General features: G+C 36.8%; 1 protein-coding gene across 1 annotated transcript in view; it reads left to right on the top strand.

Moving 5' to 3' along the window:
* Window positions 1-15,841, top strand: part of RDX (radixin) — a 41,512-nt gene that overhangs the window by 21,006 nt on the left and 4,665 nt on the right. Inside the window, exons 4-11 of the mRNA XM_042792377.1 lie at window positions 2,088-2,183; window positions 3,573-3,847; window positions 8,797-8,880; window positions 9,325-9,471; window positions 10,914-11,010; window positions 11,648-11,811; window positions 12,461-12,591; window positions 14,753-14,913. Of these exons, the coding sequence (XP_042648311.1) occupies window positions 2,088-2,183; window positions 3,573-3,847; window positions 8,797-8,880; window positions 9,325-9,471; window positions 10,914-11,010; window positions 11,648-11,811; window positions 12,461-12,591; window positions 14,753-14,913 (1,155 nt within the window). The remainder of the gene's footprint in view (window positions 1-2,087; window positions 2,184-3,572; window positions 3,848-8,796; window positions 8,881-9,324; window positions 9,472-10,913; window positions 11,011-11,647; window positions 11,812-12,460; window positions 12,592-14,752; window positions 14,914-15,841) is intronic.

The following is a 15,841-nucleotide window of genomic DNA, read 5'->3' as shown; positions in this document are numbered from 1 at the left end:
TGATTTGCAAGCATGTGTAACTTCATTGCAGTAGACAAGTTGTCTGTATTTAAATAATGTGCAGTGTTCCTCTTGGTTGAAGGGCTGTAGTTAGCAGGTGAGAGCAAAATATTTTGACGTGAGCATAAGCATAACTTGTCTCCTTATGCCTTATGGGCAGAGCTGTTGAGCATCTGCAGTTCTTTCTGGCTTCTTTTGCAGCTCAGGGAGCTGATCTGGTACAAAGGCTCAACTTGGACAGCTGCAAAATAAGGAGCATTCACAGTCATCTGATTAAGTCATAAATAGTTTGATCAGCATCATATAGATCTGTGCCAAAAGAAACAGCAGGTCTGAAATGTCTGTGTTGGGACTCCAAAATTAATGTTAACTCAGGACCATACTGGTAACAAACTTGTTCTTAACATTTCTTATGTTCTAAAGTAAAGGATGTAGGAATTCTAGAGAAAATAACTTTGCTCACTAAAGGAATCAGGTTGGATCCATGAACATTGTCCATTCTGTGCTTTGGAGTTTCAAGGTGAAAGGGTAGAGGAGGAAAAAAGGTGCACACCTGAATGATTGTTAATTAATAATACAAATATGCAAGGCATCAGAAGTAAGTTTGCACAGCTATCTTGTGACATTTTCTAATTTTCAAAATCTTAATTTTGCAACCCGATAGTACTACTTTAAAATGGAGGAGGATCTAAGTGTAAAATTCTATTTACTTCACATGCATCTGAATGCTTCCATAAAACAGCCTTCAATAAACCAGCTTGCCAGCATGGTCCAACCTGAGCACATACGTAAGTACTGTCATACTGGATCTTTTGGAGCCAGAGTTTACACTTATTTAATAATCTTTGCTGGACCTTTCTGATTAATTGCTTACCGAATCCACATGTACTTTTACTATGCAAAAAACTTACAAGGTAGTTCCACAGTTTCATTATATTCTGTGTAGTAAAAGTGCTTTCTATTTGCTTTGAATCTTCTATCTAATGATTTCTTTTGATACTCTTAATTCTTACATGATGAGAAATAATGAATAATCATTCTGTTTTTCTTCTACATGACATGCAAGTTTTATAGATCTATATATTTTTCCTTTCTTCATTTCTCTGCCAGTAGCCTTAGTTCTTGTCTTAGCTATGCAGAATATGTTCCATGTCATTGATCATTCTTTTCAATGTTTCTGAAACATTTCCAGTGCTGCAGCATCCTTTTTTTTTTTTTAGTTGATGTGACCAGTCCATATGTAGTACTAGAGATTTGGGAATACTGTAGCTGTGTATAGTAGTATAACAGCTTTGTTGCTTTTTTTCCTTTACAAGAACCTTGTTTGCATAATTAAAGTTGTTGTCTTTAACATACAGTATTTTGTTTTTATTAACTATCATCTTCTGTTGAGGTTCATCTTTCTTTTTACTGTTCATTCCCAGATCTTTATAGAAGGTTTTCTACAGCAGATTTTATCACTTCCTTTTTTGCAGATCACATATGAAGTCCTGAGGGACTTCCCTAGTGGTTAGGCTACAAGTCTGTTGTGTAAAATGTTTGGTTTTTTTTCTTTCTTTTTAACTAGTATATCCATAAAAAGTCCTTTCCTATATTCAAGGACAATTTTGTTTCTTTGGCCGCTTTTGGTGGTAGACCTGATCAGAAATCTTACAGGAAATCCATGCATGGTTTATCATCTAGTTCATCCTTATCCCTTTTATCATTAACTCTCATCAGATCTCAAAAATAGTTGAAGGAGGTAATTCATTCTCAGTACCTCATACTTGTCCACAAGTAGTATTCTTTACCATAGTTTTACCAGCTGTCTTTCAAATATTAGGGTTGTGTTTGTATTCCTCAGGTGCTGAGTTTGATGTAGGCAGTAAGCTGCACGTTCCAGTTGGTAGTTTGGCAACATAGCATGAGTTTGTTTAGAACTGAGGTGAATGCTTCCCTGAAACTGATGTTTTGCTCCTCTTTTAATTTTTTTTGGTCTTGTAAAACTTGATTACATTTCAGTTTGAGATGATTTCTGTTGCTTAATTACCATTAAAAACATCCTGTTTTGTAGTGATTACTGATGATTATGGATCGTTTACCTTTAGGTGGTGAAAACTGTTGGTCTTCGTGAAGTCTGGTTTTTTGGGTTACAGTATGTGGACAGCAAAGGCTACTCAACTTGGCTGAAGCTAAATAAAAAGGTAACAATTCTCTAATATTCAGGCTAGTGTACAGTTTGAAATACACTTTTATAAGGCTTGCTGCTTTAATGTTGTAGGTGAGATATAGCTGTCTTCAAATTTAGTTGAAAAGTTGCCTTTCATTTACTGCAAATGATGAAATGCAGTGTTAAGTTTGACTAGTTATGAAACAATATGCAAAACTGCATCAACATTTAATTTGAGAAGGTTTTCTGTATTTCCAGCACCATGGTGATGCATGCGTTAGAAAAACAGAAATTCATGTCATTGTCCTGTTTTCATGCAGCAAAATATATAGCATGTTTTACAGTTGGGGTGTGTGTGTGTGTGAAGTATTTGAGTTTCAGGAATTTGCATGTGCACAGCTACAGATCTTTAAAGAAGGCACTAATAATAAGCTCCTAAACGTATGCTTAGGTATCTAGTAGGTAGATTGTAAAATTTACGTCTGAAATGTTGAATATAGTACTTATGCTGCCTTATGTTCGTGATTAAATAGTTGCATTATATTTACGGTTTTTGGTACTTCCTACAAGTCAAGCAAACATGCATCATTTTGTGTGTAATGAAGTTCTAGAGGGAGTACTAGTGAACATAAAATTAAACGTGTTTTAAAAGTGCTTGAGGAATTGTCATGCATGAGATTTATTTTGTTATGAATGTACCTTTTAACAATCACTGTATTATTTGATGTTAAAGTTTAAATTTGAATGTTTTTGCTTTAGTCGTAATCAGTGCTGAAAGCTGAGCCCAAATGAAATGGAAAATTCTACATCAAATTTCAACAAAACCTAATTTTTAAGTAGAGACTTACTTAAGAACATAAGATGACCGTGTCTGATCTCTTTGCAGAAATCATGATTATAAGGCTTATCCATTCTAGAAAAATAATGTGATTAATGGAATTATGTTTTTTGCACAGGAACAAAACACATGGGTTTAGTTCAATTCTTCAAACACTTATAAAAGAATCCAAGTTTACACTTACATTGAAGAAATGTGCTGTTGTTCTTGCTAAAGAAAACTTGTTAGATCCTAATTTGTTACTTCCTGGAATTCATGCTTGGATATAGTTTTGATTTATTTTTTTAGAATATGTATTGCAACTTCTTTTTTCCAGATTTTTATTGTGATAATTAGAAATTCACACAAGCCTACAAAAAAATCCTCTTAAACAGGCTTTGAGTAGTATTTAAAAATTGTCTGATTTTTCCAAATTGGTGTACTTGATTCAGTGCCATGTGAACCTTTAGTGAGTTCCATAGTGGGCTTGTCAGGAGGCACTGGATTTTAGTGTAGAGGAGCTAAAGAGTTCATGACTAGGAAGTTAATTATGTTTAATTTACCGTTTAGTACCCTTTCTACTTTTCCTTTATTCCTCTCCCTCAGGTAACACAGCAAGATGTAAGGAAAGAAAATCCTTTGCAGTTTAAGTTCAGGGCCAAGTTTTTTCCAGAGGATGTATCTGAAGAATTAATTCAGGAAATAACTCAGAGACTTTTCTTCCTGCAAGTCAAAGAAGCGATATTAAATGATGAAATATATTGCCCACCAGAAACTGCGGTTCTTCTGGCTTCTTATGCTGTCCAATCCAAGTATGGCGATTACAGTAAGGAGATACATAAACTAGGCTACCTAGCCAATGACAGACTTCTCCCTCAGCGGTAAGTGCGACTGTGTTTGCGTCATCTGCTGCATATAAACTTAATTACAGCACATTTTTAATAATTAAAATATTGATAATGTGTGCTAATGGTAGTTTTTTTTAAGAGTGCATGTTTTGCTAGTAAAATGTAGAGATCCTAATTTAGACTTCAAATAACTGTCGTGGTTTAGGCCCAGAGGGCAATTGAGCACCACTAAGCCGCTCGCTCACTCTCTCCCTCATTGCAGAGATTGGGGGGGGAGAATATAGGAACAGGAATGGCTCAAGGAATCCACCTAAGAACTGGGAGGAGTCACTCGCCCATTATGGTTACAGGCAGAAGACAGACTCATTAGGGGAAGAAAGGAAAACATCACTTTAATTCAAATGCTAACAAAGACAACACTTAACAGACAAGGTGGGACAGTGAGAAGCACCACCACATCCAAAACCACCTCCCCTCACTCCTGCTTTCTTCCTCAGCTCAGCTCTGCTCCAGATCTCTCCCCCTCCTCCCCCAGCAGCGCAGGGGCAGGGATGGGGGTTACAGTCAGCTCCTGCTCCCTCCTTCTCGGGAGGTGGGGTGAGCGCTGCACATCCCTCCCCGGCTCCCCGTGCCCCCCCTCTCACTGCAGACAGTCCTACACGAACCTTCTCCAGCGTGAGTCCCCCCCACGGGCCGCAGCCGTTCCGGTGCTGCCCCGGCGTGGGTCCCCCCCGTGTGTTCCAGTCCTCCCAGTGCTGAACCACAACAGTGGGGGCCGCTTCTCCCCTCAGGGTCCCGGCCTCCTTTAAGTGTAGACGCCCGTCCTGGCTTGGGCTTCTCCACAGGCTTCAGGTTGGCTTCAACTCCACCATGGACCTCCGTGTGTGGCCAGCTCTGCCGTCTCACCACGGGATATGGGGGTCTCTGCTCCAGTGCACCTCCTCCACGTCCTTCTCCTTCCTTCGTGTCAGTCTTTCTCACAACTCCTCCTCCAAGTCCCAACCCTCTCTCAGGTTCCCCTTCTTAAATACGTTCTCACAGAGGTGCAGTTGATTGGCTCGGCCCCAGCCCTAGGTGGGTCCGACTTGGAGCCCAGGGGAGTTTGTGAGAAGCTTCTCAGAGGGGTCACTGTTGTAGGCCCCTCCCCAGCGACCAAAAAAAAAAACCAGTGCCACAGAAACCCAGCACAATAAAAGAAGTGTCACAACCGTGACTTTCTTGAGACCTATTTTCTGTCCTGTCCAAAACCATCTAAACAGATTTAGTTGAACGAATTTCCAAAGTACTCCAGAAATGATCTAATATTCCTGGACGCTTGCTCCTGCTAAATTAAAATCAAAATATTCTAATATAGAGGTCACTGAGATTAATTTGATACTCACTCCTTTTCTACAGTTCTTGATGTTTTTGTACATTTAAATGATATTTATTTCCTGAAAATAATTATGAAGTGTATTGCAAATGAAATATATTGCAGACACATGCTAGCCTGGACAGAAAATTTAAAATCTAAATTGTTGCCACTGCTGATGAGTACAAACTTTTTTGTATTAGTAACTCATCTAATTGGTTATGAACAGCAAGCACCAAGATTATAGTTCTGTTTCTTTATGCAACTGAAACCATGCTCCTGTCATGTTTTGGCAGCTAGAGAAGCATTGCAACACAAATGTACAATGTTAGACAGTTTTGTTATTGTAGATGAATCCATAGTGATGTATTGTGGACAAATGCGTGCTTACTGAATATGTAACATTAATGCATCCTCAAAGAAATGACAGCCATGGAATAATTTGAGGTTTCTTTAAAAGTCGTATGCTTTGTGTCTCTTATTTGAAAAGTAAAAGTGGAAACTCGCTGATTAGTGTAACTAAGCTTGAGAATTTTCTAGCAAGCAAAAAAGCATTTCAAAGGACTGTGGTGAAGTATTTAAAGAAATATTTCTAAAATGTTTCAGATTTTTAAAAATCCTGGCTAAGAGTTTGGTTTTGGCTGTTTGCTTGCTTCTTGCGACAGTGAAGTCTATATCCATGTCTAGAAAAATACCCTTTGTTAGGAAGGCAGGGAGATGTAGAACCAGTAAAACTGTCATTACTGAATGTGTTTATTCACAAATCTTGGGTTTTGCTCAGTTACGATGACAGCCTGTGAACACTGGAGTGGTTGTGTACGATGCAGATTCAAATACTTCAGATGCTCCTTTTCAGTAGACAAATGTTCAGATGCTTTTCTGGCATATGCTTTTAACCAGTCGTGTGCCAGTCTGCACTGAGTGAGCACATAGCTTTTGTATTCGTTCTAACACAATTATTCCTGTGTCGCCTCCTGTCACTGGATTTTCCAGAAAACTAACAAGTACATCATAAAAATACTTCAGAACCAAATACAATATAATGTCAAAAATACTTGTTTCCCAAAGTAGACTAGCTTTGCAAAATTTTACTGGAAAAGGTGAGACAAGATTTGCAGTTCCTGTTAATTATTGAGTCTTAATGTTCACCTGTCAAAACTACTGCATGTTTCTTGGCTCAAAACTGTGAGCTGGGTAGCAACAAGGCCTCAAGTTCTTGCTGAGGTACTCTGTTGCTAGTGATGTTTCAGCAGCAGCATGTGAAGAGAGACTGGAGGAGATCAAATGACAAGATGGCTGTTGCCAAAGATGTTGCCAGCTTTGAGGATATCATAGAAACACAGAATCATTTGAGGTTGGAAGAGGAGCTCTGAAGATCATCTAGTCCAGTCCCCCTGCTCAGAGTCGAGTCCCCTAGAGAGGTGGTCAATGCCCCAACCTTGTCAGTGTTTGAGGCATTTGGACAATGCCCTTAATGACATGCTCTAACTTTTGTTCAGCCTTGAAGTGGTCAGGCAGTCGGACTTAGATAATCATTGTAGGTCCCTTCCAACTGAAATATGCTAATTACAGCAGGTTGCTCAAGGCCTTTTCCGGTTGGGTTTTGAATCTTTCCAAGCATGAGCACTCTGCAACCTCTTTGGGCAACCTGTTGTAGTGTTTGACCACCTTCAAAGCAAAGAAATAAAGTAGAAAATTGAGTTCAAGTGTAATTCACTTGTGCCCATTGCCTTATATCTTTCAAGTTAAATTCAAAAAGAAGAAAGTGCGAAGAATTTCTGTAGAAGTAGAAATTTAACTTAATTTGTAAAGCCCAAGAAAGCACAGGTCACCATGAGGGTGACTGAGCGCTGGCACGGGTTGCTTAGAGAGCTTGTGGAATCTTCCTCCTTAGAGATATTCAAAAGCTGTGTAGACATGGTCCTGGACAACTGGCTGTAGGTGACCCTGCTTGAGCAGAGGGGTGGACAGGATGACCTCCAGAGGTCACTTACAGCCTCAGCCATTCTGTGATTCTGTGAAGAATAGCTTGGGTGCAGGACTTTTATTTTCGGGTGGGCACTTGTGTTACATTATCCTGGGATAGTATATTTTGCAATATCCTGTTTTGTCCTTTATTTTTTTAGTTGTTAGCTTTATATTATACTGCTATGAAAGCTTTTGAACTTTTTGTGAATATCTGCTGGAGGGGTAGAAGAGATAATGCTGGACCTCTCAGTGTAAATATCACAATGTAAAAATCAGGCCTGATTTAATTACAGAACTTCTTTAATAAATTAACACTGTCCTAGAAGACTTTGAATTAACTTTTTTATGTAATCGGTATTTGTAAATGACTGTCAGTATGCTTTTAGATTATTACAGCCAAAGCAGGCTGTTCTACTTTGTACGTTCAGGTGCAGGCTTCCCTAAGGGTTATATTTAGGCTTATACTTACATTCAAGACTAAAGATGAGAAAACAAACAGAAAGGATGTGCTGTCATTTCATGGTTTTCTGTCATTTAGCTTTGAACATGTCAGCTTCATGCAGATGCAAAAACTAAAATCTCTGTCTCAGTTTTGAGGAAGAAAGCCTGTTGATAGGGATGCACACTAAGCAAAATGTGTTACAGCTGCCACTGAAAAGTGCATTTCACTAAATACAGGGCGGAATAGCAAATCGAGTGACAAAGATTCTGTAACAGAAGAAACACTGCATTAGTATCTTCTGCATCACTTAGTCTATTCATTATTGTACTTTCATAAAAATGTAGGGAAAAGTAGTAAAACCTTACTTTCCTGAATAAAGAGAAAGGAAGGAAAACAACTGTTCTGACTTTTGTAGTAACATCATCTTGCAGTTTTTTGGTTTTGTTTTTTTTTTTTTTTGTTTGTTTGTTTTATTTTTTAAATTGTGCTTTGGAAGAATTTCTCTAGAAATTTTTTAAATGCTAGGTGACTGGAATAAAAACATATTAAAGTTACATGTATTTGATTTCTTACTGCAATACTACAGTATATTACAGTAATACTGAAAATTCTAGTAGGTCAAAATATAATGCCATCATTGCAGCCTCCTGTAGATAAACCTCATAGCTTTCTGAAACTGCTTCACTATTGATTTTATTTATTTAAACACCCCCCCCCCCCCCCCAAAAAAGGCCAAAAAAACAACCAAACAAAAAAAAAAAGCCCCGAGCACCCAACAAACTAGACAGCTAGCTTGTCTGAATATGTTACTTTTTCTTTCAAATGACAGTAGAATGAAAGCTTGAGTGTATCTCTGCATACCTGGAGATTAATTTGCAGCCTTATAACATGAGGATTTTATAGCTCTGCATTTTCAGGTGTTCCAAACATTACATTTTACAACTTTACTGAAAGTTGAGGTATGCCATGGTGTGACTTCTATATTCTAGAGTATAAATACCATGAAAAAAGAAGTGATTTCACACTGTTTTAAAAGTGTGTTTGTTGAAATACAGAGTTTCTGTGTCTATTTGGTTTAAAAAGGTGAGCAGTGTATAGGAAATCATGTTTAAGTTTATTCAATCAAAGCTTATGTTATGCTGCATAACCAAACTTATTTTTAAATCTTTGAAGTTAAATTGATTGTCGGTGTCGTATAATATCAACAACTTCTATTCACAGTGTGTTAGAACAGCACAAACTGACAAAAGAACAGTGGGAAGAAAGGATACAGAACTGGCATGAAGAGCACAGGGGAATGTTAAGGTAATTATGTAAAAGATGTTCCAAGACCTCTAAGGGGTGGTTCTTATTATTAGGTTGTATTTTGGGAGGTGGCATATTTGTTTGGAAACTGCTTTCTTTTATTCCAACCAGGTTAGGTGATTATCAAAATCTTCCATGAAAGCTTCAGTTAGGCTTGAGTTTCCAGTTAGGTTATTGGCTTACCTACAGAATTTCTGGTAAGGTTGTCAACTGCCTTTGTCCACAGTTGCTTGCCTCTAAAATATATTTAGTATTTCCTTATCTCCCAGGGTGAAAAGACAAAGTGCAATGATTGGACTGTTATTTGAGTATTAGGGTGTAGACCTCTACAAGTACCTGAGTCAACTAAATTTTTAACACTAATTAGTTATTCTGCAATTCCCTTATTCTTACAATGTACTTTTGATTGGTTTACACTATGACTTTTTTTTCTTCTTTCATCAGGGAAGATTCTATGATGGAATACCTTAAGATAGCACAAGACTTGGAAATGTATGGAGTCAACTATTTTGAAATAAAGAATAAAAAAGGAACTGAATTGTGGCTAGGAGTTGATGCTTTGGGTCTGAATATTTATGAGCATGATGATAAGTAAGTGGCTAATACTAATTTTTTCAGTTCTGTCCTAGGAGATCCTATCTGAGATTATACGAAAACCACCTTTTTGTTTGTTCAGTATCATCTAGCAAAACAGGTTCTCAAAGGCCTTCTAATCTATGTAGAAGAAAGAGATAGATGTTAACTGCCAGAACGTTTTCATTTTGAAGTTTAAATAGGGATGCAAAAGAAGGGAAAGGAAAAGCAGTTCGGTGGAAACTTAAATTTATGTCGCTTAATATGGATATATGATAGCTAGACCATCTTTATATGGTTTCTTTCTGTACTTTTCATTCCCTCAGGACTTCCTCTTCAGTCAGGACAAAAAGGACATTGAGAAGCTGGGCAACATGTTTAATGAGAAACATTTTGTAAGAGCAGAGACTAGAATTATAGCTGTTAGAGCATGAAAAACTTTGGTATCTAAAAGTGAAACCTTTTAGACATCAAAGAAAATCGATGAATCTTGTGTCCTGATAGAGATCAAATATTCTGTCCTACTTGAAGAGAAAGCTGAGATGTACAGAATTTGAAGAATCTGAAAACAGAACAGACTTATTCTCTTGTTTCTCTTTCCAAGCATTTGGTAGTAGTATCTGATATCAGCAGTCCTTTCACAGTGATCTGATGTTAAACATGATGTGTCGAACCCCAGATAACAGCTGTCAACTAAACTGGAACATAATGCTCTTCGATGTATATACTCTGTAACAAAATTCTGTAAGCCTTAATTGCCATTAGATGGCAATATAACTCCTGAAAGAAGGAAATACTCAGAAAATGTTCAGATCAGATTGAACCATCATCCAGTCTTTAGTATTTTCTAACTCCTGATAGTTTACAATCAAATAATTTTTCTTATGCTTGTAGATAAGATAATATGAATTGAAAAAAGATTTCTGTGGTCATGGAGAGAAAAAACTAACTTGTGCTGTTGGTGCATAACATTTTAACAGTTTCTGAACTGAATTTATTTTACTTAAGATACAAGGGAAATTTACTTGAAATTTGGAAATGTAAGAACACATACAACATCCGAGTTAAATTGAAGTACAACATTGCTGAAGGCTAATTTAATTTCAATCTTTGAAATGTCAGACTTTACTCAAATTTAAATAGTTTTGCTTTTCACTGAAAACAGAATTATCAATAGCTTATAAAGAATCAGTACGTGATTGTGATGTTTAGAATCTATTTCATGGTAGTAGAATAAGTCACCAGTAGAAATTCCTTCTGTTACAGTGCCGTGTAATTTATTCATTTGATGGAAACATGTACAAAAAATAAAACTGTCTGCCAAAATATGCTTGAACTGTTGTTATGTTTTGTAAATGTAACAAAGTTTGCTAGTGAAAATAGTACAGAGTTAAGGCTTAGTGGACATAAATAAAATTCACATCTTTGCTGCTTCTAATGAGAACTCTTTCTCTTTGAAGGCTGACACCCAAGATTGGTTTTCCTTGGAGTGAAATAAGAAACATCTCTTTTAATGACAAAAAATTTGTCATAAAGCCAATTGACAAAAAGGCCCCTGTAAGTAGTGTGTAGAATAGTATGCCTTTGTAAATGAAGAGATTTAAGCCTGCAGGGACTTGCTCTGGCATTATGGCATTAGTAAATATTTTGTGACATTAATTATTCTTGTTGGTAGAATAGTCAGTAATCAGAAGGAAATTTTGAAGTACAGTATGTTTATTTTTTTGGTCTTTTCATTCTGGTTGATACTCTTAAGGTTTCTTCTTCTTTTAATTTAAGTCAACTAATATTTTGTGATGTGTTGAAAAGCCATGATGTCAGATGTTAAATCCTCTGGCTCCCCACCTCTGTTTTTCTTTTTTATTTTATTTTGTATTACAGCAGCACATTTCATGAGACTTTCTAGGTCAAAACTCTTCAGAAATAAAGTAGAGTATAGTCTCACTTTTTTAGAAGATTAAATAAATAATTTTGTGCAAAATAGCTAACCTCTACATGGAGGAATCGAGGTGTAACTGAATTTATGTTGCAAGTTCCTGACAGTAACTAGACTTATAGATTTTGATGTTGGGTGGCTCAGAGGATGAATGTCAAATACTTGTAAGTTTAAATTTAACAAGTACAAGCATGCAATAACGCTTTGAGTTTTGTCACAACTGTATTTTCAGATTAATGTATATGCTATTTTTGCTAGGATTTTGTTTTTTATGCACCCCGTCTGAGAATTAACAAGCGAATTTTGGCACTGTGTATGGGAAATCATGAATTGTACATGAGGAGGAGGAAACCTGATACAATTGAAGTGCAACAGATGAAGGCCCAAGCTAGAGAGGAGAAACATCAGAAACAATTGGAAAGGTAATTAACAAACTTCCATGAAACAGAAAAAATTCTTCTACCCTTTTAAGAAAACTAAGTCATAGAATATCAGACATCTTGGCATTCTAGAAGAGAGAGCTGCTTTTCTTTCTGTAGTATGTAAGCAGGTTTGTGGGTTGGCATGGCTCACTTGTCGTAATAGAAAGCCGTATCTTTTTTGAGCTTTCAGCATAGTAATAGTAGCTGTACTGTTGTTTCTCATCATGTTTTTGTGAAACAGTCTTAACTTTCTGTTGCGTGATCCTTAGAGAATTTTATACTCTTCAGGTGAACCTTTAAAGCAAGTTCAGTGAAGAATGTCATGCCTTACCTATTGTATATTTAAAAAATACTGTTGCCATTTCTAGCCCAGATGAAACATCAGCTGTGTCTCAAATGCAGGTATAATTCTGGATTTACCTGGTTGAACCATAACCAAGGTTGCTAATCAAATCTGTTCATAAATTGTTTCAATGTACAGTCTTTTGAAACAGAAACTTGGTGCTTCTTGCATTGTAAACTGGATTTGAAACGTTTAAAATTACGTGCTTCTCTGCTAGCTGAGTAAACTGAAAAGTAAGATGCCAGCATCCTTAGAGTAGAATTTAATCTGAGGTTAAAAAAACCTTTTACTATTTTTTTTTCTTAGGGCACAATTAGAAAATGAGAAGAAGAAAAGGGAGATAGCAGAAAAGGAAAAGGAAAGAATAGAGCGTGAAAAGGAAGAATTAATGGAACGCTTAAGGCAAATTGAGGAGCAAACAATGAAAGCTCAGAAAGGTGAGCTCTTACTGGTCCTGGATTACTTATATCTGGTGGCAATGCTTAGTTCAGCTGGGTAGTTCAGTTCCTCAATTCTCTTTGTATGTGGGGGCTTTCTTGTTGTTTTGGTTTGGTTTTTTTAAAAATTTATTTTCCTAGTAATAACAAGAATTTAGTGCTGTATTATTTGAGAGATTCTTTTTCAGTGTTAAGAGTTAAAAGATGGTGTGCGTGCATATGTGTGTATATTTGTAATGTAAAACCAATTCCTAATATAGCAAAAGTTTCAGTTTCTTTAATAAAAAGGAAATCAATGCATATGCTGTTCAACTCAGAATTACGAAATGCTTAAAGTGCTGACGACCTGGAGTTGGAGAGAGCAGGGAAATTAGAGAGGAAGTTTCAAAATACTTCCTCTAGGATTTTGTGGAATTGAGCTTTTCATTTGGAAATTCGTTGTTCCTTCATTTTCCTATTCCCTTGTAATATTTGAGATTTTTAAAATTAAAATCTCATCTAATTTTAGTAGATTTTAGTAGTTTCACCAATCAGTTTTTGGTGTTGAACCACTCCATAGATTCCCTGCCTCCACTATTTTCTAGTCCCTCCCCTCCATGTTATTTTTTTGCTTCAGGTTTGGTTTGTATTCATAAAAGTTCTGCTTCTCTCTTCTGTTCGTAACTGTTGGCTTCAGGAACGGTACAGGGAATCACTGACTAAATCTATACAAATAAATTACATACGCTTGACACTGTTCTCCAGCTCTATCCCCGCATTTTTGAGTCTTTCAGTGTAGAATAGCTTGGACTCATCCAGACAGCTAATACACAAACCGTGCCCTGGAATTGTTTAAGGGAGAGCTATATAGCCGAGGACAAAAGGATGTCAGGGTGATTCTAAAGGTTTAACAATGTACACTTTCTCGTAACTTTTGTAAACAATATAGCCTAATTTCTGATGCAATGCATAATGTTCATGTGTTGCTGGTCTTGTTAGCCTTCTATTCATATATGGAAAAGTGTTTATATAAATGATATCTGCGTTCTGTAGTTGTCTTGGTAGTTGTGTCCTCTATCTTCGCTGGAAGATTTTGTTTGAGTAATGTTTTTTAATACTTATGCATTTATATAATTTAAGTACTCCATTTGTACAACTCCACATACTTGTAATGCTGTTCATTTAATTTTATAACTGAGGTAGTAGGCCTGGGAAAACAACTGAAGAATATTGGTTACATGAGACCTACTTAAAGCTACAAGTGCAAATATTACAGATGTGTCAGCATACCTGGGGAGATGCTTTTTTAGTGTTAAAGCATATGAAGGGCAAATGGATCATCCCAATAACTGAGCAGTTATTTAGATTTTTGGGTGAAGGAATCTACGGTAGCAATGCCTACACAAAAACATAATGGAAATTTTATCATTAGAATCAACAAGGAGCTTCAGAAGGACTTTTTTCATAGTAACTTCATTTTGCAGATCAGAGGAGTGTATTTTTTGCCTGTACAAATTTTACCTTGCAATACTGGTAGATTATTACTTCTTCCTATTTCACTTAGGGTTCTGCCCTTTAGTCTGCAATATTTTGCTAGCCAGGGAGGTAGACAACTATTATCCTTCCCTTGATTTGAAATTTTCTTGTTTGCATCTTTTTGGCTCTGTTCTACAGAGAATTTTTCTGACACATCCAGTGTTTCTTAGGTCATTTTGCTGGAAGCACACACCTGAATTGTCTGTTGCAATTAAGGAATCTTTGTCAGGCATTTCAGTAGAGTAGAAGAGTTTCTTGCTTTTTTACTGTAAGAGAGTGTGATTTAATGTATATATAATGTTCTCAATAGTAACAGTGAGGGTATATGTGCATATATATATGTACATGTATTTAGGTGTTTAGTTTTATCAGTGAGGTGATAATTTTCTGAAGCACTGGGCTGTCAGAACTGTCAGGTGAGATAAAGTATATCCAAAAGTGTGTCTTAAAGGAGGGGGGGCGGAAATCAGACACAGAGCATAGCTTCAGGTAACATGCTCAACAGCTCCTCTTAGCTTGAGGCAGCCTTGTAAATCTTTGCCAGCTTTCTAGGTTACTTTATTTTGAGCATGTTACAGCTGTTACCTGTGTTACATATGAGCAAGACCTAGGCAGTAATATTTTGTGTCCAAACTTATTTTGGCAGAGCTAGAGGAACAGACTAGAAGAGCTCTAGAACTGGATCAAGAACGAAAGCGTGCAAAAGAGGAAGCAGAGCGCCTGGAAAAAGAGCGTCGAGCAGCTGAAGAAGCTAAAGCTGCTCTAGCCAAGCAGGCAGCTGATCAAATGAAGAACCAGGAGCAACTAGTAAGAAGCTTTAACGCTGTTTTGAAACAAATTGAAAAAAGATAGTTGAAAATGAATCCTTTATTCTTGGTTATATCTGTTTTGTCAAATTGTTGAAACGCACATAGAAGTATGTGAAGTACTGTTACAGATTGTTGTGGGAACTCTTATAGAAAACTGTATTAGATTTGCTACTACTTGCAAGAATAAAATAAAACTCTGGAGCTATAGGAAATTAAATGATGAAGTAGCCATTTCAAATTGACAACACTCACTACATTCTCTTTCTAATAGTGTCAGGCTTATCCAGCTGAGAACAAGAGTAGCTTCTTTCTGCAGTCCCCTGGGAAACCTGTTCTCTGAGGCAGGTCTGTTCTGAAGTTTGATGGTGGTGTTGGGGAGTTAGTGACACTGTGGTTTGTTGTTGTTTGTTGTTTTGGTGTCCCCCCCCCCCTCTCTGTTTCCAACATTTACAATATCTTCTCACAGTCTGTGCTGGACTACTTGTAATTCAGGAGTTGTGCATAACAACTGAGAAAGACACAAAAATAGTAGAAATAATGATTTCTCAACTATAAAACAACTTTTGATCTTCATTAAACTTAGCCCACAATTCTGAAGGCAAGATTTAGCTTAATAGTACTGACATTATGATCCAGAATCATAATCCTATTGGTGAAACCATTAAGGTTGTATTGAACTGAGACAGCCCCAAACGCTACTTTGTAACTACAGCTTGCTTTTTTCTGCACTTCCAAAGCTTGCTGGGAGATTTTTTTTTTTTTTTTTTCTGGACTTAATTCCATCAGGCAAGAGTACTGATTCATCATTCCCTGTAATGTATGCTTAAAATTTCTATTTTTAGCAGAGAAGTGATGGATGGTAACTAACTCTTTTCAAGTCGAATCACAGCAGAGACTCTACTTTCTTCCACTGCAGAGCCAAAAAT

The sequence above is a fragment of the Tyto alba genome, unplaced genomic scaffold (genome assembly GCF_018691265.1).
Source record: "Tyto alba isolate M040663 unplaced genomic scaffold, T.alba_DEE_v4.0 Super-Scaffold_2, whole genome shotgun sequence".
Classification (NCBI taxonomy): domain Eukaryota; kingdom Metazoa; phylum Chordata; class Aves; order Strigiformes; family Tytonidae; genus Tyto; species Tyto alba.
Note: the sequence above shows the minus strand (reverse complement) of the source record. Positions and strands in the feature narration are given on the sequence as shown.